Raw genomic sequence first — 19,282 nt, 5'->3', positions numbered from 1 at the left:
ATTATTCTAAATACGATAAAATAATATAATGTATTGCATAATAATTGTGACATCTATAGATATAACTATGTAGAAAATCAATATTTGATCACCATGCCAATGGTGAAGGCACAACATTAATGACGTTTACTAGGAATCTAATGTGCAGAAGAGATGGCAGAGTTTTCTTTGAATATCCAGAAACATATTAAAGCAGGTCTTGTTGTGAGTGGAAAATTCGACGGATCGCACGCGTGTCTTGCTGCTGCTACACCTGGTGGAAACATTTTGGTGCATAGTCCTCATAGGCAACCGCAGATCGATTACTCCGATCACAAACAATCCAACAAAAGATTATCGTGGAGCGGCGAACTTGCGGAGCTTCAAATTGGTACAGAGGTCCGACAATGTATTAGAGAATTGAAATGCTATAAATTGTTGTGGAAGGAAATTCTGTGTATTTTTATTTCATATTTTTCATTTACAATGATCCGTATTTAGGTCAAATCATTATGCACTGGTCGTCTTGGAGAGGATGAAAGGGATATTCTTTTGATCGGTACTATTTCTCATGTGCTTGCATATCATGTTGAAGACAATGTTGATGTCTTCTACAAAGAGGTATTGATTATAACTTTTAAAATTAATTTGGCAGAATTCATAACTTATAATTATATAGTAATTGTTTTAGATGTCGGACGGCGCGAATTGTATAATTGTTGCGAAAGTTGGATGGCTACCTAATCAAGTTGCAATAGTAGGTGGCAACTGTTCAGTCACAGTTTTAGATGCGCAGGGTACAGAAATATTTTGGACAGTGATGGGAGGCATTGTCACTTCATTGGCAGTGCTTGATTTCGATGGAGATGGCGAAAATGAGGTAAATGGTATTTATTAGTTGCATGTATGTATTTTGTAGTTAATATGCAATTTTGCTTTTAAAAATTTATTACTTTGTGTTCTGCAGTTATTGAGCGGTACAACGGATTTTGAAATTAGAGTGCAAAAGCAGGATACCATGCTTTGGGAAACTAAAGAAACAGCAACGATTGTTGCTCTCACTGATCTTTCAAATAGGCAGTTTGCTTATGCTGTTGACAATGGAACAATTGGCGTCTATGAAACAGGACAGAGACTGTGGCGAGTTAAGGTGAAGATATTATTATTTTATATCTAAAGCCCATTTTAAACAATCTATATATAATTTGCAATAAAATTTGAGAAAAAATTTTATTTATAACTTTATGTATCATATGATGCGCTGAAAATATATTTTGCACAAAATAAAATATATACACACATACATATATATTAGATACGATACATGAACATATGATGAACGAAATTTTAAACAGATTTCTGTCTTGGATTTTATCACGAATTATAGATTGTCTAAAACGGATTTTCTAATTGAATGTTAAAATAATGTTATAATCAGATTTAAAAAATTTATTTCAGTCAAAGCATAAAGTGGTATCCGTAGGAACTTTTGATATAAACAGTGACGGTATACTAGAACTGATAACTGGTTGGAGTAGCGGGAAAGTGGATGCAAGAACATACAATACTGGCGAAGTCATGTTTAAGATTCAGCTGTTATCTGGTGTAGCGGGTATAGTGGATGCTGATTATCGTAGAACGGGCAAACCTGATTTAGTGGTTATTTCTATTAACGGCGAAGGTATGAAAATATAGAGTTTTATTATTTTTGCTATAATCGAACCATTTTATTCTTGCTTATGCTGTATATTTCATATAGTACGTGGATATAGTGCTGGGTCCATAATACAAACTCCAGAACCTGGAGAGATAATACGTGAGTTATTAGCTAAAAAACAAGCGCTTCAAATGGAATTACGACAAAGGGCTGCGACTGGTTCCAATATGTATTACGGATCAAGATTAGCCATCAGTCTGCTGACACAAAGAGGTGCAGCTCGCGTTGCGCTTGCTGCTGGACCCGGACTTTTGGTAATATATTAATTAGATATCTCTCTTTATAAAATTATACATTCCAGTTTCCTTTTACTACATCTTTTTTTATTTCTTCAATTTAGATCGATTTTTCGTTAATACAAATCTTATATAGTTAAAAAAATCGCGAGATATCATAAATATAAAATAATATTTAGGTACATTGCGCTATAGTCTTTGCTGAGGGTGTTTTTGAAGGTGAAACGCTGGTAACGCATCCTAACCGGCCACAAGGAGAATTAGAGATCGCTCTTTATCCTTCCAAGAATGATCCTGTAGACATTCATGTTAAAGTGTACGTTGGTTCTCCTGGTGCCGACTTATTGCAGGTATTCGATAATCGCGCAACATATCTTACAAATTATATTTCTAATTTATTCTTAATATTCGACAGGTTTTTGAGATAACACGGCAACTGCCAAAATTCTGTATGTACGAGCTCATCCCAAAACCGCAACATGTTCCGGAAGAATTGTCGAGTAATGGCGTTGTAACAGACGTAAGTCATGTTTAAAATTTAGATTTAAAAATAATGTCTAAAAATTGTTCTTAAAATAAATATGTGATCTTTATAGGTTGCAGAGAGACCTCAGCGCCTCGCCATTTGGTTAAACCAGAGTCTCATTTTGGGAGAGGAATTGGAGATCGCGGAAAATGGTCCGAATGCCGGATGCATCGAAGTGTGGCTTCGTGGGATGCGGGATAATAAAATACACTGTTTCAAATCGAATGCCAATGGAAAAATAACGATCCAGACGGATGATTCAACATTTGCCGGCGATATTATTCAATCTCTCGCCATGTATTTAGGTGTTAGAGAGCTGACTTCAGAAGCTACGTTTCCAGCGGAAGAGAGCAGAATGCTGGATGCGTTGGATCGTGTCAAGGGTACGCAGGGAAGAAGGGGATAAAATATAAGCTGATTTTTTTATTAGTAGATTTTAGTAGATTTCTTTTCCGGCTAGAGCCGGATTAACGGCTATTTCTTTTTGAGGAAAAATAATATTATCAAAATTGTTCTGTTGCTGCTTATTAGGTTTGAAGGAAGTCGATGCGCGGCTCCAGGCGGAAGCTGCGGGCGGCGCCAATCTTCTGAAGAGTATCGTTATTCGTTTAGAAGACGCTAGGATTCTCGAGAAAATTGACGAAATGCGGAAAAGACTGATGCAATTGAAAAATATCAATGGCGACTTAATCCGAGAACATGAGATTCGACTGAACAGTCATCGAGAGCTCGCGGCCAGTCTGAAAGAATTGAATATCGGTGTGCAGCGTATAGCGAGACTCAGAGGTAAAGTTTTTATTACACAATCATCCTCGTTATTATTCTTATCTTGTTGTTATCATATTTATTTCTGCAGTTGGGAAAGCTGCCTCCAATGCCGTGTCTCGCTGCAGAACAGCGATTCAAGATGAAAATCCAAAAGCTCTTGCACTCGCGATAAGGCACGGGTAGGCTAAATACAGAAAGCCACAGGATAATCGTTATGCAATAAAATTATCGATTTTGTAACTACATAATGTGTGATGATTTTCTTTATGTAATATATTTCAAAAGAGCCATAGCATCTATTCTGTGAATACATAAATTTGCATTATTGATAAAGATGAAAACTTCAACTTTATCTCTACATCATATGCAAAAAATTTTTTTTACAAATATAGATTTATTAAAACAGTTAAAATACAATTTTTCTTATACAATGTCTTGTGTGTTTAATAAAAAAAATATTGAATTTTAAAATAAAAGTCTAACGATTATAATAGATTTCCGCGAGCGGAAATGCTAAACCTTCTTCTCGATGGAAGGGGTGACTCTTTCTCTCGGCGGAGAGTGTTTATAGTCCCATCTGTGGAAGCCCTCAGTCTAAAAGTTGCTGGCTGCTGTCCTGGCATTTCGCTCAATAATTTTAGTATATTCATAAATACGGCCGTGACCTGTCGAATGAAAATAATCGCAAATTGTTATGACCGCGCCATTATATAAAGGCCCCGACATATTATCGTAAATATTTCTTTTTTACAGGCACCGTTAACGGTTTCAGCATTATCATTCACGTCATATCTCTTCTTTTTTTTTCCCTTCTCTATCGCGGTACGTGTGAAATCAATTGCCTTATATCTTCCATTTCGCGCGCATATACGTCATTTATGAAATATTATTTTCCAGTAAAATCAAAGAATACGTGTTTCCACTGTCAATCTCATCTTATACGTATTATTTTGCATACTTCTAACATTTTTATACGTATGTTAATTGAAATAAAAAATCAAATTTTTTTATGATATTTTTATCACTAATTTTTTAATTAAATTTTGAAAAAAACGGAATCATATTGAAATGAATACTCTTAATGGTTAAAAATTTAATTTGGTGAAATTTTATTTGTAACTTCGACTATATGATTATTACTGAACGATAAAATGTATGTTGATCCGCTTTTGTGATCGTTATTACAATGCGTAGATAAAAGGCACGAAAATACTGTTGCTCATATCGCGTGCCTTGAGAACGAGTGATATAAATTTTGTTTATGGCTCGCGATCATGGCGTTTACGCGTGATCGTGGGGTAAACAATCAAAGTTTAGAATAATAACCTTTGCTGCGATTAACTGATAGACTAACTATACACTTATCAGACATTCATTTATAGCCCATCGATCACTTCGAAGAAATAATTTTTAAAGATTAGTATTATTTTTAAATAATCGAAATGATATGATACCACAATCAAAACCTGATATCATTACTCCAATTAGGGGGACTAGTTTCTCTCTCTCTCTCTTTCTCTTTCTCTCTCTCTTACTTTATTTTTTACTTTACATCATCGAATTGATCGAGAATATCGCGAATCGTTACCTGGTCAATTGATTCCCTTACGGAAATCTCGTGGAAAGCGTGAGCCTCGATTTCTTTTGCCCTTTTCTGGCCTTCCAGGGCAGATACCATACGCTCACCCGGCGAACAGGAGAGATCGGCCTTGTTTCCCACAAGCAGCACAACCGGTGGCACCTTTCTGCCTTTTCTCGCATGCGACACCAAAAACCTGCAAGTACACGACGTGTACTTCACGTGTCTTCGGAACAATCTTATAATAAACTACGCGATTACTTTATAATACCCGGCTTTTATTTATTTTTTTTTCTTTCTGTATTTATTTGAACGAAATGTGTGAATGGATTGCATACCTCAGATGAGAAGTCTCATCGAAGCTGACGCGATCCGTCACCGAATAAACGAGAACTATCGCATCGGCCCATCGCAATTTTGGCTCAGCAGAAGTTGGTGGAGATCCTGGAGGATCTGCTATCTCCCACGAGGATCCCAGATGATTATCGACCCGATAGATTCTATCCGTGGTGCAATCGTATTCTCCTATAAAGCGTTTCGTGGCGAATCGCACGGCTAAAGCTGACAAACAAATAATACACGAGATACGTGTATGCATATAGAAATATGTGTATACACATGTATTAGCTTTACATAATATGAATATTTTATTTAAAAAATTACGTTATCTTTAATATAAGTTTTGCGAATTTCAACAAAATAATTGTTGCTTACGTTACAAGCCTTTATTTATTCAATCGAAGGAGTTAAGTATTTATATTTAAGCATATTTGTCCGCTTTATGTTTTGCCGAAATCATTTTTATCGTTACTCACCCGACTTACCAACACCCGGTTGACCCAGTAAGATCACTTTGACTGTCTTATTGGCAAGGCCGAGGCCCCAGCTGATCGGAGGATTAATCCTCTTCTTGGTAGACGCTAACGGTGGACTATCGCTATCCATGTCTTAATCGCCACTGCTTCCTTCGTAGGGTGTCTCGTCGATTATGAACCCTCTCGAGTGTCCGATGATATTTAATGGATGCATTATTCATAGAGATCTGTCGCCGCGCGCTTCTCAAAGGGTGAGCACGTAATAAACAATACAACTACGACGTCATCAACTGCGTCATTAACTATTATTAGAATAATATATAGCGTGCGATTTTATTACAACTTGTAAAAGAAAAATATAATACTCAATGTCATAAAATCAGGGTTGGGAAAGTTACTTTATAAAAGTAACTCGTTACCGTTACTCGTTACCAATTTTAAAAAGTAACTCGTTACCGTTACAGTTACTAAAAAGTAACGAGTCGTTACAATTTCCGTTACTTTTTTACAATACAAACTAATAAATTATTTTGCATAAGAAAAACTTTTAAAACATTGTAAGCAAGATTTCATTCAAGATTTATTACAAAATAAATGATTAAATTTTATCGAAATTCTTTATTAATTTTTAATAAAATTTGTTGCTCCATAGTATCATCATTTAAATGCCCTCTTTGTGGTGTTAATACAGAGCCACCGATGCTAAACATTCTTTCTACAGATGCACTGCTTGGTAGAGCTGTATTATATTTAATAAAAAGTTTTTTAAGTTTTGGATAGTCGTTTAACATTTCTATATTACAATTATTTGATTTTAAAAACCGTTGCAATTCTTCTTGTTCAGATTAATTTTGCACCGTTTTTTGCTCAAAAATGAAAAAATCATCGTGATCGTCAGATTTTCCAGCTTTTGAAGAATTTTCAGTTGATCGGATTCCCAATAAATCCTCCAAGTAATTTTCAGCACGTTTTCTTTTTTCTCCGGTTAACCAGTTTAACTTAAATTTTGGATGTAAACATGCTGCTATTATTAATTCTTTTGTTTCAAATATTGTAAGAAATCTAAAATCAAATATAGTAAATTAAGCGACATTGTTTGTTTTATTGAAATTAATACTTTTGAATCAATAGTTTAAAATAAAATAATATTTTTCAATTAAATCCTTATTTAAAATTAAATAACATATGTATTAATCAAATTAATAAGTTACCTTTTATTTAAACCTTGCTGAATAGCTTCAACTAATGAATGGCAATCTATAAGGTCAGATTTATTGAGATTTTCTAATTTTCGTTGCAAGGTACTTAGAACTGGTAGTAACCGAGATTACAACATAATAAGAATGCTAATTGGTCGATTTGCTTACGGCTTTACGGTTAAGATAAAAATTTTATCACGCACAATAGCAAGAATAATATCTTAAATAAATCGAAAAATTTGAAAAAAGTAACGATAAAAGTAACTGTTAAATTCGTTACTCGTTACCGAAAAATGTAACGAAGTTACTTTTTCCGTTACAAATAAAATTTGTAACGCCATTACCGTTACAGTTACCGAAAAAAAGTAACTGTAACGGTAACTGCGTTACAAGTAACGCGTTACTTCCCAACCCTGCATAAAATACATTTTACTTTCAATTTCAGAAACATTCAGATATCACAGAGCTAATTAATTATGGATAAATTATTGACGCGTCGCATTTGCCGCGTGCTATCACGCGACGACAAACGGTTATTATTAATTTTATGAGACTTTGACGTTTCTTTTATCATTTTTTCTTACTCGTCTCGGCGTTTTACGCCGCGTTTCTTCCGCAGATATATGGCGCGTTGCGGCTCGGTCGCTGACTCATCGTCGCGTTGCATCAAGTTGCATTGCGGTTCGATGCACTTCCCACTCGGCTTGACTTGAGCCTGTAAATGTATCGCGAATAATTCTTCCAACTATTTAGCACCACGATGCATTAACGATATTCCTTGGCTCTTCGCTCTGCCCTCTTTCCGAACGAACAATCGGAAACACGTCGATTTTATAAAACACTATCTCCATCAGGTATCGTCGATGATGTCGCATGCAAACATCTTATCTCGACGCGCTGGTCTTGCCCAGGCTAGTGTGACAGAACATGCGCGCCCTTTCTCTTCAACCTTAAGTGAAAAACGATGTGCTAAGAGAGTTATATTTAGTTTGCATCTAGTTCATTGATGCCGTTAAAAAAACAAAAAGGAAAAACTATTGGACGAGAGAGAGAGAGAGAGAGAGACAGAGAGAGATTCTGATATATTATTTAGTTACTTAAATCTTAATGATCTGACAAGAGATCTCTGTAGGGAAATTTATGGCCTTTATTACATATAATTTAAATTGCAAAATGTGTTATTAGAATAATTTTAATTTTTACTTCTTAACATTGCGATATTGGAGCTTTTAATTTTTTTCATCTGTTTCTAACTGATTTTTTTTATAGTCTCGACACAGTACATGTTTTTCTCTAAGTTACTTGACCGGATGATAACGTACTATAGTTATTGGAATATGCGCATTATTTCTTTTAAAGGCGGTTTAACCCTTGCAATTTCAAGCCGCGTTAAGTTGCATCGATTATTATATATAGGTGAGAATAGGGTCGGAGGTTATACTTTAAGAACGCTGTATAAAAGTCAATCTTTTTCACCTTAATGTATGTAATCTATTAATACATTATAAATGCACGCACCCTCGTAATCGCTTTTTATTTTCACTGCGTAATGTGTTAGAAAACATTTTATTTGCGTATACGTAGAAAAGATTTGCGTGAGTGGCGTGGGCAAATTAAAATTTGAAAATTGAAAATTTAACGACAAATTTATTTCGCCAGAAATGAAAATAGGTCTCTCCGTATGTCAAATATATTTCCTCTGATATTAGATCACCGACCGAGCTCGTAACGAAAATAAAACCTTATTGCAATTGATCGATAAATAAGGAATAAAGTATTTAAGACGCTAAAATTGATCGATTGCATTATGGGCATATCCAGATGACGAAGCGGGTCTATTTTCTTCGTTCAAATTTTCTGAGCACCTTCTTACGGACGCCTTTTTCGCAGAATATAATTATAGTTGTTTGAATTATTTTTAATGCAGTACTGAATATTTAATTAAATGTGTAGGAGAAATAACATCTTAAAATAAGTCTAGGAACGACATTTATAGTAACACGATTATTTAAAGATTTTCCATAATAAATTTTTACTTTTTATTTAACAATTCGTAGATGAATGTCACTGGATCGTTAAATCGTCATTTAATTCTTTTTACTGTTTTTTCTTGCAGATTTCCTTCGTAAAATTGTTCTAATAAATTCTCGCCAGTGATTTCGTCTCCTGGCTTAATCGCGCGGAGCGCTCCATATAAACGTCCACCTCCGTTTTCTCGGAATTCCTTCGACAATTGCTGCTAATCTACACATGTTTCCTGGTATTTGGTTCGATTGATAATCTAAATATAGACAACTCGATCGGATACGAGAAAAGCGTGCCGCCGCTCGTTGACCTCCTGCGAGTTTCACGGGGTTATCAGCTGAACGCGAGTTTTCTCTCTCTTTCCCTTTTATCTGTAAAAGCAATCCCGAATCCACTTATTCAAAAATAGAAGCTTAACGGATTGCGTCGCGTCACTCACTGAAAAAAATACAGAAAAATAGAAACATATCCTAAAAAGGCGATCGCAACGTGTTACACACGGATAAGATAACGCTAGATTCTTAGTGTAAGAGACAGAGAAAAACACAGAGGTTTGAAAGGTCATTAATTTCGTTTCTTCTTTCTTTCATTTCTATCGAACATTCTTTGGTAATGGACGTTGTTACCATGCACGAGGTCGGCAAATGATACCAGTCCCTGATACGTGAATCTGTACGGGTACATTAGAGGTGTTATAAGAAACTGCATGTTTAACAAAACGATTTATTCATTCGGAAGTGGCAGTTGAATGGAAAAGATCCTACAGTTGGTTGGAAAAGCGACTGATCTTCAAGCTGATCTACCATGGTTAACGTAATTACGAAGTACTTACGTAATATCGAGTACTTTGCGGGAAACGGCTAATAAAAAAATCGATAGCTGTTTACTGAATTTGGCAAACAGTTGATACTGATTTATTGTTTACAAGATAATAGAAGACAGATTACACCGTCGTTAATATAAATGCAAAGTGAATTTCTGCAAAATGGATTCAGTTTTTCGACGCTGCGTGAAAGACGGGACATATTCGTCACGGATGAAAATGTTTGTTTTATTGCTTCCTTTGAAACATGCCATAAACTGATGTAAAATTGGTTTATAGCCCACATAACGATAAATCTCGACTCATGGAGAACGTCGTATTTCTTGTTCACCACGACACGGCGAGTCATATTATTTTGGTTTCAATACGGCGAACGCAAGTTGACGTCACCCTTCGAACGATTAAAAGCTTAACTGCTCTTTTCGTGAAGAGAAAGTGCAAAAGAGGAATTTTATTGCGGTTTTAATTCTTTGAAGTCTTAACGAATTCACGTGTAATTAAATAAGCATATTTAATCGAAATAATATCTATGTAAATATCAGGGTTGGGAAGTAACGCGTTACTTGTAACGCCGTTACCGTTACAGTTACTTTTTTTCGGTAACTGTAACGGTAATGGCGTTACAAATTTTATTTGTAACGGAAAAAGTAAGTTCGTTACATTTTTCGGTAACGAGTAACGAATTTAACAGTTACTTTTATCGTTACTTTTTTCAAATTTTTCGATTTATTTAAGATATTATTCTTGCTATTGTGCGTGATAAAATTTTTATCTTAACCGTAAAGCCGTAAGCAAATCGACCAATTAGCATTCTTATTATGTTGTAATCTCATTTACTACCAGTTCTAAGTACCTTGCAACGAAAATTAGAAAATCTCAATAAATCTGACCTTATAGATTGCCATTCATTAGTTGAAGCTATTCAGCAAGGTTTAAATAAAAGGTAACTTATTAATTTGATTAATACATATGTTATTTAATTTTAAATAAGAATTTAATTGAAAAATATTATTTTATTTTAAACTATTGATTCAAAAGTATTAATTTCAATAAAACAAACAATGTCACTTAATTTACTATATTTGATTTTAGATTTCTTACAATATTTGAAACAAAAGAATTAATAATAGCAGCATGTTTACATCCAAAATTTAAGTTAAACTGGTTAGCTGGAGAAAAAAGAAAACGTGCTGAAAATTACTTGGAGGATTTATTGGGAATCCGATCAACTGAAAATTCTTCAAAAGCTGGAAAATCTGACGATCACGATGATTTTTTCATTTTTGAGCAAAAAACGGTGCAAAATTAATCTGAACAAGAAGAATTGCAACGGTTTTTAAAATCAAATAATTGTAATATAGAAATGTTAAACGATTATCAAAAACTTAAAAAACTTTTTATTAAATATAATACATCTCTACCAAGCAGTGCATCTGTAGAAAGAATGTTTAGCATCGGTGGCTCTGTATTAACACCACAAAGAGGGCATTTAAATGATGATACTATGGAGCAACAAATTTTATTAAAAATTAATAAAGAATTTCGATAAAATTTAATCATTTATTTTGTAATAAACCTTGAATGAAATCTTGCTTACAATTTTTTAAAAGTTTTTCTTATGCAAAATAATTTATTAGTTTGTATTGTAAAAAAGTAACGGAAATTGTAACGACTCGTTACTTTTTAGTAACTGTAACGGTAACGAGTTACTATTTAAAATCAGTAACGAGTAACGGTAACGAGTTACTTTTTTTTTTTTTTTTTTTTTTTTTCAAAAAATAACGGTAACGGTAACGCGTTACTTTTATAGAGTAACGTTCCCAACCCTGTCTACAGCTTAACATTATTTAAGAATTCTTTATGGCAAGGCGGTTATCAATGCATGTACAAACGCTGTTGTATTACACATCAGATGATTATAATTAATTATTATAATTACTTAATTAATCTTAGGCATACGCGATTTTATATCTTTATATTTTTATCTGAATATTAGTTTTGACTTCCTGTTTATTCGTTGCGATTGTGATTGAATGTTTCGCTATATTTTCGAATCAGCACTTTTATAATCAAATCCACGAAAAAATATCAGATACAGTGCAAAGTTCATTGGTAAATTTTCCAATATGAATCGCTGATCAAGCCGCAAGTGTCTAAAAATGTGAAATACATTCTACATTATTTCTCGGAATATGTTCGTTTCTGACCTGACACGATTTTTGCCGTTATAAAAAGATTATTGGCAGCTGCATTACGAGAAAATCTACGCGAGTTCGGACAGGCCTCGGTCTCTATTAATAAACACACGCGATCTGTATATGATTCGCAAGAAAAGAACCAAACAATCTAGAATGTAAACACAGCAATAACGATGGTGGTCTCAATCGCGTAATCATGTTGTGAACTTCTTTTACTTCTCTTCTCTTCTCAGCCCTCAATTCCCGAGCAGATATTAATGCGCGAGGTAGTAGTGAAATTATTGAGTCTTCGCCCTACTGGACTATATACCTTGCAATGCGCAATGAGGTGAGTAAGATAACATTCAAGTCATAAAAAAATAAAGGTTTAATTATGGATAAAAATAATTATTTAATTTGTATCAGTTTTTTTTTGCATTACACATAGGGCGTTTAATTAATTTCTGCTAATCACTAGACGCGTTTTTAATAACTCTTAGATTATTTAGGCGGTTTTCTACGTCGTTCCTTTCATTTATTTGTCGTCGTATTTCGCGACAAGGGTCCCGTCTGTATTAATACGCATACTTGAGTTATTACTGGCGCTGGCGATAAGAAAGAAGAGTGAAGAAAAAGATTCTATTGCTTCCTCTCGATTACATGAGAGCCAGGTCGAGCGACGACTGAACTTGGACCTTACGGCGTAAATAAACGAAACAACAGTCTGTTCCCACACGAGGCAGCGCCATTCTTAATTAATCAATGGCAGAAAGAAATTTTTCCGAGAACATGTTATCACTGTTGTCTTGCGGCGTTTTTGTTCGACAAGAATAACTTGGTGCGCGCGTGTACTAAGTTCGTATCACTAAAATAAATAATATGTACATGTTTCTTAGATATGATTAGAAATGTTGATCTTCCCACCTCCCGCTGGGAAAATCGGATAATTTTACACTATCGAGGTGAAAATTTTATGACGCCTCGTTAGAGGATTAAAATCTTCATCTATACAAGAGGAGAAAGATTCAGTAAGTTTGCGATATATATTATATTATTCTATCACCTACTATAAGAGAATCAGAATTATGTAATAAGAATAAATTATTATGTCAAGTAAGATTTTTTTAAAGCTGATTTCATTTGAATTATTATGTCTGCTTTTTGAGCAGAGCTTTCGAATTATCTTGACGTAAAGATTATCAGCCAGCTATTTCTTCCAAAATATCTCTAGAATTAATTTTATAAAACGTATATAATCTCGGTTATCACATGCTACTCGTGTAGTTAAATACATTGACAAGGAATTATGTCACTTAGTACGATGCTCTCGATTTACGCAACGCGCCTCCGCAGCCTCACAATACGCAAAACTGACGCCATAAAATCAGCGTGAGAACTCGTGACTTTTGTCCCTTGCGGGACAAGGCAATACCGGGAATCACATCTAGTGAACAGTAAAATCTATTAACGGTCGTTAAAAGCGGGCTGTTTCTCGCGCGCGTTGTTTCGCACGCGCAAAACTCGATGAGAAAAATATTGCCACACTTTTTCTTCGGTAACCCTTAACCCGAGAGCGTAAAAAGTCTTGTTATCTATTCGGTTAGAAACAACTATTTTATGAGAAATATATTGATTCTAATGAGTTAGATATTTTCTCGTTGCCTTTTCGGAGTTAAAAATTCAATAAAATAATTTAAACAATATAATTTTTCAATAATAATATAAAAATTTGCATACGTTGTTAGACTGTCATGCATTAGATATGATTTATGTTAGAATATATTTCTGTCAAATATCGCGGAATTGTCAAGACAATTTTTTATTTTGCAATCTAGAACTTGGAAAATCCTTTTTCCTTCATACTAGGTTTATAACAGGTAATAATCTATTTATTAGCTTTATCAAAAAAAAAAAACAGAAGCACGATTTGTATTTTAATTCCGTATCGATCAAGTTGGCGGAAGGAGATGCTCTTGTCCTCGTAGATAAAGATCAACGGTGCAGCGAGTAATTGGAAGATAGACGTAACCGATTGAATCATCTGTACGATAAGTGTCATTGCTTCAAGTATAACCGCTCGTTTCTTACCGTTCGTTGATTCACTCGTAGAAGCATCTCAACTGCGCTCGAATATAGTACGTTGGCTTTGCTGATCTAATCGGTCAACTATTTCATGTACCTACACAAATCGAGATGCTGTTTTATAGTATATAATTTATAAGAAGAGATATGTATGAGAAGATAATATTGTCTATTCTCTCTCTTTTTTTAGTATTTCTCTAAATAAATAAACATTATTTATAACGAGTCTTCGCATATAGCACCGCAAGATTGCAATAACATTGCAGCAACATTTTTCTGCAAGATTGCAATATTGCAGAAACATTGCGAAATGTTGCTGCAACGTTGTTATGATATTGCAGCAACAGTAAAATGTCCGCCTACAGAAATATTGCAATATAATATTGCAGCAACATAGCAATATAATATATATATGCAATAATGCTTTTATCGACATAATATCTTTAACATATGAAAAAAATAATAAGAAATTAGGCCTATAAGAGTCAGGATCTAGCGTGTATATAGTTTTTCTGTATTATAAAATAATAACGAAATTATAAAATGTAAATTTTTCAGTACACATTCGACTTCCTTCAGTGATAGAGAATATCTAAGAGAAATAAGAAAAAACTCAATTTGCAATTGCGTAAATTCACAATTTCTTTGTATCCGAAATATTAAGATATCCGGATGCAAAAAGATTGTGGTGAATTTACGCATACAACGAGTTTTTCCACATCTCTCTTGTCTTTATATAATCTTAAAATTTATTTATTAAAATCTGAAGTATCCTGCATATTAGAAAATTATTATCAAATTTTTGATTTTATATAAGAATGCAAACTATTAAAAGAATTCTTAGTCCAATGTCTGAGCCCCTGTATTAGGGTCATGTTATACGACTTAAATTAACAAAAATAGTTATTATATCTTTTTAATCTTACTAGCCGCTCTTTGTAAATTTTATATAATCATCATGATTAAAAATTAAATGCGGAATAGATAGCGCAACATGCGCCGCTTAGTGGTAAACGAATGAACTAGCGATTATTGAATACTTTTTTTGTAATATTTTCGGAATGTTGCTGTAACATTGCTAAAGTTATATTGTAAAATAATGTCTTTGCAATATTTCTGCAACATTAAACTGCAATATGCAATATTACAATGTTCGCAAGCTTCAGTGCTGTATGGGTTATGATTCTATTTGTATTCAATTTTCAGATCAAGTTTACAAAAAAGCTTCAATCTAGTAAACTTATTTGAAGCAGAACTGAGTAAAAATAAAAAATAAAAAAAAAACACGGCAGGTTTTATGTCAGACTAACAAGTTTGCTATTCTACTAGACATTTACCCTCTAGAGATAGAGCAATGTCTCGTTGCTCTTGTAGCGATAACTCGATACGCTCCCCTGCGAATGGATCGCCGCCGTCGAACGAAAGTTACGTCAAAGTGCAGCCAACATTCGTTTACACGATAGTCGCGCAATTCGAATCTAGATACAACAGCTGCACGACCGAGTTTCGCGCAGAAAAAATTGACAGGAAAACAGCTGATACCAAGCAGCGGCGCGCGCTCGAACTTAACCCCGTTTATTAGCAATATATCCATCGGTTTATAAAAACCGATTAATAATATCGGCGCGAGGTCTGAGTCTAAATAAGCAACGGCGATTTCTCGCCTACGTCGCCGATCTCAATCTTCGCGCTCTCCCCCGCGTTATCCTTCCACGTGTCTGTCCGTCGCTTTTCCGTCGCCTTCGGATACGGTTCACCGTTAAATCGCGTTGAGATTTAACGGCCGTCTTTACGCATTTAAACGTCTTTATGCGTATCCGTCCTTTGATCTACAATTAGCTACAGAAGTAACGCGCGACAGAGCATTACGACGAGTGGTAAGGACGGTCTAGTGTCGCTGTTCAGCTTCTACTTTCATGCACGCACAAAAGAAAAACGTGATTTTTTTTTTCGAACGGGAATCCTGTTCAAGGAAACATGACCGCATCATCAGTTAGACGAAAACTGATTCTTTCCAGATGGTCGCTCTCATTTTTAAGCGATCGGTGACTTTTAAGAATCAGAGCGAACTCGCGATAGATACAAATAAATTAACTTATAATCGAATTTTTTACAATTTTCTATATATTGCCTTATAGCTGTAAATATTTTTAATATTATTAAAATTTTCATCGGGAATGAAAAGATTTTGCTACGATGCGCTTATCGTGGTGTTTCTCGTTCGCGCAGAAAATATCATCGGAATGGATGGGATGCCGCATTGTGTCCGATAAAGAGAAGCTAATAAGAAGCTTTGGTACGTACTACATAAATTGTTGCTATAATTATTGCTCGTATAAGCGATAGCTCGTTGTTAATAATAGACGACCGATCCATAACATGCTTATTTTCCACTGCGATTACTTATCTCGAATTGTTTCTCTTTCGACTGCGGTGCCGGTCGGGTGATTCGAAATTTTCATCCCTCTTTCGACGTAATGATCGCGTCAATTAGCGTTTAAAATTGCGTGCAATTTCCCTCTAATTAATTAATATCTTGCTTTTAATCTCTCGATTAATTGTTATTGACGCTTATGTGTCTGAATATATATTTAGCTCTCTAAAGTCGTAAATCATTCCGCATATTTTTGCAATCGCAGCACGAACTGTGATCATATTTATATTATGAATTATGCAAAATTTTAACACAAATATTATGAGTCAATAAAATAGATGCAGTTACATTATACTCATTTAATTTCTTATATCTATAGCTGACAATTTATAATAAAACATTATATAAATTTTGATCAGATTATTAATAGAGGAATATATCTGACAGAATAAAGAATTCCTATCCTCTCCGATTTCTGTGTGTATGATATATTTGCCAATAATTCGTTTTTAAAAATTTTATACGTATCTATAAAATATTGTACACATTACGGAGATTCGGCCTCGGCAAAAATATGCCGTCACTGCCGTGGAACAATTTAAATACAAAGAGAAAATTTTCCCATTGACGTGACAGATATATATTTTTGGGCAACCGGCTAGCTGTTATAACAGCGATGATAACAAACATTTCGATTTAATTAATCTTTTCCGAGGAGGTGTTGGTGCAGCAAATGTTTTTCGCACGCAGCTCGATAGGAAATGCGATAAAGAACGATCACGAATTTTACAAATAATAATTTAATGTTGTAGAATTCCTGTAATCGCGAGTTGTATTTGAATCATCTTATTGTTTGTGGATTGTGCATAAGAGAACAACATAGTTACTTGTCGGTATATTACAAACTTTACATGAAGGTCATCGCACCGCTTATCGTGTTTACTGCTTGTTTTTAACAACATTCTTGTCAAATGTATGATATTAATGTTTGCTAAACCGGAAAATAATCTTACATATATGCATATTATGTATGTCTGTGAACTATACACAAATGTTTGTGGGATCATAGAATCGTATTTTCAATAAATGTAAATTTTCGCAGATATGTAAACTTTTGTGATGTTCTAATTTTTTGTCAATTATCTATTAGCCATACATTTGCCGCATCTTGAGATTCTAATTTTTTTATTGGAGAAATTATATAATCCCCGATTAAAAAAAGAATATAATTGACCGAGAGAGAAATTTTTCAATTTGCTCTATGTGTGAAATGATCATCATCGTTATGCATCAATATTGTAAAAATAATTCCGCATGCAATTTCTCAAATTATTACATCCGCGAATCGGTTCGTCCGCAAACTCGTGGCCTACGCGTGGCCGGGACAGTCTGACAGCTAACGATCCACGTGTGCGACCACTTGAGGCTAGTTTTCCACAAGTTTTCTAAAGTGGGCGCACCTCCTCTCCTTTGCACAGGCGGTTCACTTAGGCTCAATAGGCCGGTAAGTGGCCGCTATTACAACACCGGCGCGCACTTAGGAATCACACGTGTGTGTTTGTACTCGCGCGAGTGCATCGCCACATAGTTGCAGCAGCACGTGGCGCGCGTGTGTCCTTGGCGGTCCCGCTTCATCGACATCCTTCGCCGTCACGCAAGAACGTGCGATCCGGAAAGAAATTCGAGCTGCGATCGCGATTCAGTATCGGCGCCTTGCGTGTAACGTAAGAGACAAGAGGGATTTTCTTGTTTTATAAATACGTGACACAAACGTAAAACGATCCGACTGCGGTTTCACAGACGGGTATAAACACTTGCACGGGATTACTATGGATCTATGAATAGACTGATGGACGGCCATCTTTTTTCTCTACCTAAAAGTCGTCATGCTCCAGCGATAATGACGGAGGATTCGATATTTAAGCATCTACACGCGTTGACTCGATGTCAAAGTTAATCCATCAAAGTTCACCGATGATCGCTTGAGTCACTGCGTCTCCTCTCGACACTTCTGACAACAAAAAAATTGATATAGCATTTTGTTTGAAAAATTCGTACTTAAAACATGCAATATCTTGTACAATATGTATACAAAAACCATATATATATATAAAACTGATATTCTAACACAGAATTCCGCGAAAATAGCGAAATAAAATTTGTGACAGCCGGATCTATAAATAGAAGAAGCGGGGGCGAAGGGATATTCATATTTTCTCGTCGAATAATATGGAAATTACTAAGATTGGTGAATAGAAATGAGGGTAGAAGGTCGCGAGGAGCGACCTCTCTATCTGTGTAGAAAAATGCGACGAACATATCAAGCTGACAATGAGACAAAATAGGCGCGCTGCGATCAATTAAAGCCGCCGATGATAGACCATACTTACATAATTAGTCTTCGCCGATCGGAGGCAGAGATAACTTGGCGTGATCCTTCCGTGTTTTTTTGCGCGTGAATTGGAGCTCATCCGGTGGCTCCCCCATCGATCCTCGATAAATCATTCAGTGATAATAACATTTCTCTTCATTGATATCGAATTCCACTTTTGTTTAAAACGCGATCTTATATCGCGCACGTGATCGATAGCGCCTAAACAACAACAATACCGAGTTCTCGCGATTACCCGCGAAATGCGATCTTTATTTTCATTCATATATGCATTGAAGCGCAAACTGCGATACATATCATTTTTCTACAAGAAACAAATACGCTATTCATTAATAAGATAAATTGTTGTAAAAGAGAAATATTTATATATAATTTATCAGCTTTGATATTACAACGCAATTATTATGTGTGTTTATTTTCATTATATAATTATGTATTATAAGAAAAAGAAACAAGAGTATCATTTTCCTATGGATGAAAATAACTCGTAATGTAATATACAATTTCTTCTACTCAGATTTCTTCAATTTACCGCTGCATCGAACACGATACTTTACACGGAGCAGTACTCTGCGTTGATACCACTGCTT

General features: G+C 34.8%; 2 protein-coding genes across 7 annotated transcripts; one reads left to right on the top strand and one right to left on the bottom strand.

Annotated features, from left to right (window-relative positions):
- The first annotated feature begins 41 nt into the window (after positions 1-41).
- On the top strand, positions 42-3,662 carry LOC138939386 (BBSome complex member BBS2). Of its 2 annotated transcripts, none has more exons than XM_070307098.1 (11): positions 42-378; positions 481-600; positions 671-859; positions 947-1,129; positions 1,438-1,660; positions 1,739-1,950; positions 2,112-2,282; positions 2,348-2,452; positions 2,529-2,841; positions 2,990-3,244; positions 3,315-3,662. In XM_070307098.1, the coding sequence occupies exons 1-11, from the start codon at positions 154-156 to the stop codon at positions 3,407-3,409; spliced, it is 2,091 nt and encodes a 696-aa protein (XP_070163199.1). In that variant the 5' UTR covers positions 42-153; the 3' UTR covers positions 3,410-3,662. The 2 variants fall into 2 exon arrangements, with proteins under 2 accessions (XP_070163199.1, XP_070163200.1); XM_070307099.1 differs by having other exon boundaries at positions 286-370; positions 659-859.
- LOC138939387 (ras-related and estrogen-regulated growth inhibitor) lies at positions 3,527-7,755 on the bottom strand. Of its 5 annotated transcripts, none has more exons than XM_070307105.1 (5): positions 7,404-7,755; positions 5,621-5,910; positions 5,144-5,360; positions 4,815-5,001; positions 3,527-3,891 (listed from the first exon to the last, which is right to left on the bottom strand). In XM_070307105.1, exons 2-5 carry the CDS (start codon positions 5,748-5,750, stop codon positions 3,712-3,714), a joined length of 714 nt encoding a protein of 237 aa, XP_070163206.1. In that variant the 5' UTR covers positions 5,751-5,910; positions 7,404-7,755; the 3' UTR covers positions 3,527-3,711. The 5 variants fall into 5 exon arrangements, with proteins under 5 accessions (XP_070163206.1, XP_070163203.1, XP_070163201.1 ...); XM_070307102.1 differs by having other exon boundaries at positions 3,533-3,891; positions 5,144-5,366; positions 5,621-5,922; XM_070307100.1 differs by having other exon boundaries at positions 3,533-3,891; positions 5,144-5,366.
- Positions 7,756-19,282: the final 11,527 nt, after the last annotated feature.

Source organism: Polyergus mexicanus, unplaced genomic scaffold (assembly GCF_030449975.1).
Source record: "Polyergus mexicanus isolate NDT 795.1 unplaced genomic scaffold, iyPolMexi1.0 SCAF_14, whole genome shotgun sequence".
Classification (NCBI taxonomy): domain Eukaryota; kingdom Metazoa; phylum Arthropoda; class Insecta; order Hymenoptera; family Formicidae; genus Polyergus; species Polyergus mexicanus.
This window is presented reverse-complemented; position numbering and strand designations above follow the sequence as displayed.

Bases quoted from the DNA above. Each gene is read 5' to 3' on its own strand.
- LOC138939386 (XM_070307098.1), top strand. From the start codon at position 154: ATGGCAGAGTTTTCTTTGAATATCCAGAAACATATTAAAGCAGGTCTT. The intron at 1,130-1,437 runs GTGAAGATATTA...AATTTATTTCAG, and splicing joins AGAGACTGTGGCGAGTTAAG to TCAAAGCATAAAGTGGTATC. The intron at 2,283-2,347 runs GTATTCGATAAT...AATATTCGACAG, and splicing joins CTGGTGCCGACTTATTGCAG to GTTTTTGAGATAACACGGCA.
- LOC138939387 (XM_070307102.1), bottom strand. From the start codon at position 5,750: ATGGATAGCGATAGTCCACCGTTAGCGTCTACCAAGAAGAGGATTAAT. The intron at 5,367-5,620 runs GTGAGTAACGAT...TTTGTTTGTCAG, and splicing joins ACCGGGTGTTGGTAAGTCGG to CTTTAGCCGTGCGATTCGCC. The intron at 5,002-5,143 runs GTATGCAATCCA...GTGTACTTGCAG, and splicing joins GATGAGACTTCTCATCTGAG to GTTTTTGGTGTCGCATGCGA.